Source organism: Octodon degus, unplaced genomic scaffold (genome assembly GCF_000260255.1).
Source record: "Octodon degus isolate 3935 unplaced genomic scaffold, OctDeg1.0 scaffold00156, whole genome shotgun sequence".
Classification (NCBI taxonomy): Eukaryota; Metazoa; Chordata; class Mammalia; order Rodentia; family Octodontidae; genus Octodon; species Octodon degus.
This window is the reverse complement of record NW_004524732.1, coordinates 6,599,655-6,607,918: the sequence shown is the minus strand read 5'-3', so window position 1 is coordinate 6,607,918 and position 8,264 is coordinate 6,599,655. Positions and strand designations below refer to the sequence as shown.

At 51.7% G+C, this 8,264-nt stretch overlaps 1 protein-coding gene and 1 pseudogene across 3 annotated transcripts in view; one reads left to right on the top strand and one right to left on the bottom strand.

Annotated features, from left to right (window-relative positions):
- Window positions 1-1,536: 1,536 nt before the first annotated feature.
- The window catches only part of LOC101565044 (cytochrome P450 2D16-like), a 39,587-nt gene continuing 32,859 nt past the window's right edge, over window positions 1,537-8,264 (top strand). Inside the window, exons 1-9 of one of the 3 annotated variants that reach the window (XM_023702650.1) lie at window positions 1,537-1,864; window positions 2,623-2,794; window positions 3,041-3,193; window positions 3,280-3,440; window positions 3,861-4,037; window positions 4,221-4,362; window positions 4,546-4,733; window positions 5,162-5,303; window positions 5,409-5,420. In XM_023702650.1, coding sequence (XP_023558418.1) covers window positions 1,676-1,864; window positions 2,623-2,794; window positions 3,041-3,193; window positions 3,280-3,440; window positions 3,861-4,037; window positions 4,221-4,362; window positions 4,546-4,733; window positions 5,162-5,303; window positions 5,409-5,420 — 1,336 coding nt within the window. In that variant the 5' untranslated portion in view covers window positions 1,537-1,675. Of the gene's footprint in view, window positions 1,865-2,622; window positions 2,795-3,040; window positions 3,194-3,279; window positions 3,441-3,860; window positions 4,038-4,220; window positions 4,363-4,545; window positions 4,734-5,161; window positions 5,304-5,408; window positions 5,663-8,264 lie in introns of those variants that run through there. The other 2 variants (XM_004642587.2, XM_023702651.1) reach the window with 2 other exon arrangements.
- The window catches only part of LOC101579379, a 14,083-nt pseudogene continuing 13,372 nt past the window's right edge, over window positions 7,554-8,264 (bottom strand).

The window sequence follows — 8,264 nt, the reverse complement described above, 5'->3', positions numbered from 1 at the left end:
CTGCCCTTGGGAGTCAGGGATTTGTTTTGGCACATTTAGGGTTGACATGCAGGCCTGGCAAGGAAGTCTGCTACACCGCCCACCTGTGCACTTTCAACAAAATGATCACAGATGTGTAAGTTCCTATATTAATTTGTTTTTATTTTGGTGTGATATTTACCAGACAGTGCTCCTGTTTATCATCAGGCTTCTTTTCATTTGTCAAGAGTGAAATACTACACCACTTAGGCCATGGTTTCCCATTCCCAGTGGCCCCAGCCCCTGGCCAACACTATCTACCATAGTATTCTATGAATCTAACTAGCATAGGTAAGTCATTCAACTGGGATCGTACTGGATTCATCTTTTGTGAATGGCTTATTTAACTTGATGACATCCCCTCCAAGTTTTTTCACTGTATGACATGCATCAGTACCTTCTCCTGTGTTAGGGCAGATCAAAATTCACTCTGCATGGTATTAGCCCCCCAACTCCCACCCAAACTGTTTCTTTCTGTTTTCGTTGAAGTGTGAAGATCATACTCAAAAATCTTCCATTGAAAATTCTAAAAATATTTCATAAATTTTATTTATTTATTTATTCACTCATTTTTGATTCACAGTTTCACTAATTTGCCTAATTTTGCCAAGCTGGGTTTGGGTATTTGATCCTTTTGCTGAGATTCTAAGAGAGGTGTTATTAATTTACATTCTGTCCTTGAGGGTGGTCTAGTCCAAGTTCCCTGTATGTCAGTGTGCTTTTGCATTTTGCCTGTGAATAAGCACACAGTGACCCATTTCTGTGGCCTAGTCACATGGGACATTAGGTAACTGAACGTGCTGGAGGTGGTGCCAAGGATCGTTGGACCCAGTTAATCCCTACTGAGCAGCAGATTCTCCATGGAGCCTGAATGACAGTCCTGTCCAGCGTGGGGTACCATCCCACAGGTCCTATTACAGTCTGACTTCCCATCCACTTTACCAAAGTGCTGGTTGGCCTGTCAGTACCCTGATCTCACCCGCTTTTGCTTGTGCCTCCATGAGCACAGATCCACAAGTCTGCCCATCATGGCCCAGGGCTGAAACCTGCAAACACTGTGTCTAGTTCTCCTCCTCCTCCTCCTCCTCCACCTCCTCTTCTTCCTCATCCTCCTCCTCCTCCTTCTTCTTCCTTCTTCTGTTTTTTTAAATGTATTTAGTACAGGGTGTACAGTGGCTCACTACACAGATCAGACTTGTAGTGATCCTTCCTGTTTTTCAGCCTCGTGAATGCTGAGGTTACAGGCACGCACCACCATGGGGCCAGCACTGTAGGCCTGGGATCGAATCCGGCCCCTGAATCTGTCTAAGGAGGTGCTTTAATCTGCTGAGATATCTAGTCGGCCCTCAGTGTGTCTAGTTCCATGGAGCCTTCCTCCCAGGAACTCCCCTTGCCCAGCCTACCAACAGGAAGAGGCAGGAGGGGCAAGGTGCACGCGACTGCTGTGCCCTGGGCCTTCCCTGCACCCTGTTTGCACAGTAAACACACAGCTTGTCTCACACCTAGGACAACAGGACAAAAGTCAGCCTTTCCAACCTGCTTTATAAGAGGACAGCCTGCCTGTTCTAACATGCAGAGTGTGCTGGAGTGTGTGTCCTCTGTCTGACTGGAGCTGTGAAACTGTGTGTCAGAAGAACCCGGTGCTGAAGAAGTGGCAATGGGGCTACTCTCCGGTGATGCGTTGTTCTCTGTGGCCGTGGCCGTGGTCATCTTCTTGCTGTTAGTGGACCTGATGCACCGGCGTCAACGCTGGGCTGCTCGCTACCCACAAGGTCCCATACCAGTTCCCGGACTGGGCAACCTGCTGCAGGTGGACTTCCGGAACCCAGCGTACTCCTTCTACAAGGTGGGAGGCTGCAGGTGGAGAGCAGCAATGGTCAGGTGGACACCAAGTAACTGACACTAGGTGGTCAGTATAGCCACAGCCTAGACAAGGACCTGGCAGCCCAAGAGCGGGGAGGTAGAGCACTTCTCTGGGAAGGACTACCAGAGCAGAGAACACTCTGGACTTGCCATGGGCAAAGGTCTTGGAGGGCAAACATGGGAGGTTGGGCAGGATATAGAAGTGGTTTTGGATGCAGATTGGATAGAACTCAAGTTACATAGGACCCAGGTCCCTTCTGATGTCAATGATGGAAGGGATTGTGGATGAGGGACCAGGATGAGAGAGTCCTAAGCAGCAATTGAATCAGAACATTGATACCGAGAGCACTACTGTGACCAGCACCAGATTCTGTGGCCGCCGTGGTGTCTGGGCCTCTCTGCTCCAACCTTTGTCCTGAGATTCCTCATGTGAAGAATGGGAGGCTAAGAGGCCTCACTGACAGTTTCCCCACTCTGCCCAGATCATAGCTGGGTGGTCACAGCTAGATCTACAGTGATTGTTCTGAACCTAAGAAGATGTGAGGGCACCAGGCAGACACTGGAGCTCAGGGAGTCGAGGGGCTGAAGGAGGCCGTGAGTGCCATCCTCACTCCCATGAGAAACAGCAGCACAGCTGAGTCTTGCACTGTTGAACTGGGTCTGCCTGTGATGGGAGTGAGACTGGGGCCTGCATTCTGTGAGGAAGCCCAGCCTCACAGGCTCCCTGGCCTCCACCTGCAGCTGCGACGTAGGTTCGGGGACGTGTTCAGCCTGCAGTTTGCCTGGACTCCAGTGGTCGTGGTCAATGGGCTGGCGGCTGTGCGGGAGGCTCTGGTGACCCATGGCGAAGACACCTCAGATCGGCCCCCAACAGCCACAAGCGAACTAATTGGCTTTGGACCGAGATCCCAAGGTAAAGGTCAATACAGCAAGCATGATAGCAGGGCACAACCCTGGAGCAGTGACTCAGGAGGACAGGGCTGCGGAGCATGGTGATGTGCTCCAGGCACAAAGGACATCCTTGACTTCTGGGCATGAGGCCTGGAAAGGTGTTGCACAAGGGTGTAGACAGAGTTTGTGTGGGATCAGCAGCCTGGAGAGAGGGGTTACCAAGCGCACAGGTTAGTACTTTCTGGTAGACACGTGCTTTCCATTGCAGGCATTATTAGGGCTCCCTATGGACCCGCCTGGCGTGAGCAGCGGCGCTTCTCTGTGTCCACCCTGCGCAACTTCGGCCTGGGGAAGAAGTCTCTGGAGCAGTGGGTGACCGAGGAGGCCTCCTGCCTCTGTGATGCTTTTGCCAACCATGCTGGTGGGTGATGGGTGAGGGACACAAGGGACCTGTACACAAGCCCCTGGGAGATGTGGCGGCACCCTGAGGAGCCTCCCTACTCACAGGGCAGCCCTTTCGACCCAACGCCCTGATGAGCAAAGCTGTGTGCAATGTGATCACATCCCTCATCTACGCGCGCCGCATCGAGTATGATGACTCAGTCATGATCAGGTTGACAGAGTTGCTGGAGAATGGCCTGAAGGAGGACAATGCCTTATTGCTTCAGGTACAGGGTTCAAGGCAGTCTGTGCTGGACACCTTCCTGCAGAAGGGCTCTGGGAGGACAATTTGCATGGGGTAGAGTGGCAAGAAAGCATCAGGGAGAGAAGGTTGAGGTGGAAAGGCCTGATTGTGGCTAATCAGAGAACAGTAAGGGGAGAGGTGGCTGAGGTTCAGGGTTCCAGAGAGGAGAAGAGCCTGCGTCCATGTTGGAAACCACACAAATTCCCCAGATTGCCATGGTAGGATGGTCCATGTGACAACTCAGCACTAGAAAAGAGTTTTAATGCTGGCCCAGGGGAAGGAAGAACGTTTCAAATGTGTGGAGAGTTAGTCAGCTCAGGGTAACCAGGGAGCAGGCTGGAGTAAGATGTGGACGTGACTACAGACCATCTGAAGCACCCAGGCTGTCTTTGTGCCATCACAGTTAGTGAACTCAGTGCCACTGCTCACACGCATCCCGTGGGTGGCTGCCAAAGTCCTGCGCTCCCAGAGGTCCATCATTGCCTTGATTCATGATCTCTTGACCGAGCACAGCACAGCCTGGGACCCAGACCAGCCACCCCGAGATCTAACTGATGCTTTTCTGAACGAAGTACATAAGGTGAGACGTGCTGTGAGAGATGGGATCAGGGGCTGTGGGCCAAGTGTTCTGGGAGATGTGAGGCCAGTTGAGGCTGCAGCATCCCCCATAGACCCAGCCCCTGCACTTATGGGTGCTGGATGGGGGATCTAGGAGCTATTCTTCTAACTTTCCACTGAGGCCACCCTCTCTGCCTGTCCCCAGGCCAAGGGGAACTCTGAGAACAGCTTCAATGATGAGAACCTTCGCCTGGTCATATCTGAACTGTTTTTGGCAGGGATGGTGACCACGTCAGTCACCCTGTCCTGGGCCCTGCTGCTCATGATCCTGCACCCGGATGTGCAGTGTGAGTTGGGCTTGCAATGAATGGGAACTAAAGGAGGAGTGGTTGGTGCATTCTAAAGCTTACTTGGAAACACATGGTCCTAACCAGGTTCATGAGATGTGCAGATAGCCCTTAATGCAGGGATGGAGTGTCAGGTTCCCGTCCACATGAAGTGACCCTGCATGGCCATGCTTGTCTGTGCAGGCCGTGTCCAGCGGGAGATCGATGAGGTGATAGGGCAGGGGCGGCGCCCAGAGATGGCAGACCAGGCCCTCATGCCCTTCACCAACGCTGTGATTCACGAGGTGCAGCGCTTTGCGGACATTGTCCCCATGGGTGTGCCCCACATGACATCTCGTGACACCGAGGTGCAGGGCTTCTGCATCCCTAAGGTAATGCTTCGGTCTTTCTTCCCCAGCGTCACCACTACCAAGCATGGATAGAATTTATTCTGCTACTTGACCTGCAATACCCCTTTTGTTGCCAGCTCCAGCATGGGTGGGTGTGGTGCTGAGCACAGGGCTGCTCTGTCTGCACTGACCCCCAGTGTAGTTGGACAGTGAATTAACCCATGTGGGTGGTTGTTGGAGGATCCTGTGCACCTGAGCAAAAGTGGTTGCGTAGGCACGCAGGGGACCCCTGTCCTGTGCCCTTGCCATATGATCATGATTGTCATGAAAAGTCCTGGATCTGGAGGTTAATTGTAGGCTCCTTGTGGCCCCGCACCCAGCAGCCTCAGAGCCTCATCAAGTGTGCTCGCGGTGAGTAAGTGTCAGGATGCTGCATCCCAGGGCAAATCTGGCCTTGTGTCTCTTGCCAGGGGACCAAACTCATCACCAACCTGTCATCTGTGCTGAAGGATGAGACTGTCTGGGAGAAGCCTCTCCAGTTCCACCCTGAACATTTCCTGGACAGCGAAGGCCGCTTTGTGAAACGTGAAGGCTTTATGCCCTTCTCAGCAGGTGATTGTACTGAACCAGGCTTCACGTCTGATTCCTAGGCACCTCGGTGGGGAGGAACCCAGGCCCCAGGCTGACTGGAGTCTGTCCCCCTATATGCACCCACAGGCCCCCGCATCTGTCTTGGGGAGCCCTTGGCCCGCATGGAGCTCTTCCTCTTCTTCACCTGCCTGCTGCAGCGCTTCAGCTTCTCTGTGCCTGAAGGGCAGCCCCGGCCCAGCGACCGTGGTACAGTTTTGTTCGTAGCATCTCCACCACCCTACCAGCTCTGTGCTGTGGCGCGTTAGTACAAGCACCATGGACTCTGTTTGTCTACCACATGGATGACTTGATATAGAGTAAACCAGCGTTGTGACTGTGTGTGTCTCTGTCCAAGCCTCTTTACTCAAACCCTATGTGTGATGCTTTCACCCCCATGTCTAAATCCACCCAGGATCCCCTGCCCTCCCCAACTCACCCTGATCACTGCTCTCACCACAAGAGAAATGTGTATACTGATGCTCAGCAGGTGGGAGCTCAGCCCATGTCACCCAGGGAGACCAAGGCTGGCTCCTGAGTGGGTCAAAAATACCAGGCAGCTGTGTGAACTTGATGAGTATCAGGGTGGTGCTGACTGTGAGTGACTTGCTCTTGGAAATAAACACAGTTCCTGGTGGGGTGCTGGCTCGTCTTGGTGAGACATGAGGATGATAGGCCCACAGCATAAGGCCTGAAACTTCTAAGAGCTGGGGTTGTGGTTAGTATGCACAGGCCCCCCTACCTGTGCTAGAGGGGTTCGTCCTCCCAGCCCTTGATCAGCATTTGGTCCCCAGGTTGGATAGGTTGCCAGGGTGTTTGAAGGGCATTGGGTGATGCTACAGAACAGCCTTTCAAAGCTCCTCAAGGACCCAATGAAAGCCTCTCTCTGGCAATGAAGGTCAGCTGACCCCGCTTCTGGGAATCCTTGTGTCACCAGCACCAATGGAGAAGACTTTTGATACATGATCTTGAAAGGTTTGAGAGGCCATCTCAGTTGGGTGTGCACGGGGATGAGAGGAGCACCAGTGGCGATACTGTTGTCCAAGTTGCACAGGTCTCTTGGCAGAGCTTAGCCAAGGTGGACTTGCGGTTTTGTCTCTCTACCTGCCCACAGCTCTGGGGCCAGTAAGCCATGTAGTTTTTAATTTTACCCACCGAGCGGAGGCCAGCTCTTGGACTACTTTACCTATGAACATTGCCCTATTACCTACCCTGAGGGTCATGGGGAGTCCATATCAGGGGATGATTCACTCCAGAAAAGCCTTGGCTACCTCTCTCAAACTTTCAGTCCTAGTCATCATGGCCTCTACGCAACTTGAGCAGGTATCAAACAGTACTAGCAGGTAATTCTGACTTCTAGTTGGCTAAACCTTGGTGAAGTTAATATCAACATCTGTAAAGGAGTAGTCCCCTACCTCCTGATGCCATCTGTGGTATTGTTTTAGGTACAAAGTTTGCATCTATCAGCCACAGAGAAAGATGTATGAGGGCATAGAAGTAACCAGCAAAGCAAGTCCATTATAGTTGTTTTCTTTTTTTTCCAAATGACTGCAGGTGTGTATGTCTTATATCAGAAAATGTCCCTCGTGGTGGCGCACACCTGTAATCCCAGCTCTTGGGAGGCTGTAAACAGGCGGATCACTACTAGTCCGATCTAGTAGTGAGACCCTGAACACCCTGTAGACCCTTCCCTATAATAGAAAAAAGAAAATGTCCCAAGACTCAGGAAAGAACATAGTCTCTCTTGGCAGCACTTGTTACCCACTTTTATCAGAAGCCCCCTCTGACTTCATCCACTTCAACTCAGTCTCTAAATAGGAAGGCCTTTTCAGATGGGGTTCAGGACTCCTTTCTCAGGAATAGGGGTCTCCAGATTGGCCACCTATTTTGCTGTTAAGTCCTTGATGCAATTGTCTGGAACCTTTAAAGTGTCCCACTCTGGTGACTGAGTAGTGTGTGACTTGGCAGTCCAAATGTAGCAACTCTAATATTTCTTGTGAATTCTTTAATATCCTTTTACCGGCTGGCACGAACCTTCTTTTTTTGTATATGGCCCCATGCACAGGGAGGGTGGCAAAAGCATAGCGGGAGTCAGTACTGACATTGACCCATTTGGCCTTTCCAATTCCAAAGCACAGGGGAAGGCTCTCAGCTGGGCTTTCCAAGCCGGTATCCCAGGGGAAGTGTTTTTGATTGAACAGTTTGGTCTATCATGACAGCAGCTGCTCCTCCCCTCTAGACCCCATCGATTATGCTACAGTTGTTATCCAAAAACAGGGTTGAATCAGGGTCCTACAGGGACGAATCCCGGAGGTCCAGGTACTTTGAGTAGACCATCTCAATTAATTTGGTGCAGTCACATTTGGCTGGCTCTGTGGATAAGAATGTTTTATTTTTTATTTTTATTTTTATTTTTTTGGCGGAACCGGGAATTGAACTCAGGCCCTTGCACTTGCCAGGGAAGCACTTATTCTACTGGGCCATCTCCCTGGCCCTGGCTCCATGGATATGGGCAGCACTGAGGCTGGGATGGTAGCCAGGGTGAGTGTTGTGGTTACCCTGGGGTCCTCAAGAAGGGCTCCCTGGTTGGGGTGGGTTCCCACTAGCTATTTGTCACCTGGACACCCCTAAGTACAGTTTTCACTGCATGAGAGATGTATATGTTTAAAGTCTGTCGCAAGGTCAGCCTGTCAGCCTCTTTCACCAGCATGGTGGTGGCAGCAGTGGCCCATAGGAAGGAAGGCCACCCTGCTGCTACTCGTTCTAGCTTCTTGCACAGTATGCCACAGGGTGATGCCAAGGTCCAGGGTCTGGGTCAGGACATTCTGAGCTGTGTCCTCCTGTCTGTGTCTTGGAGAGCCAAAGCTGGGCACTTGACAACTCCCTTTTGAGAATATGACAGGGAGACCTCAGACTCGACTAAAAGGTATGAAATCCTTAGACAAG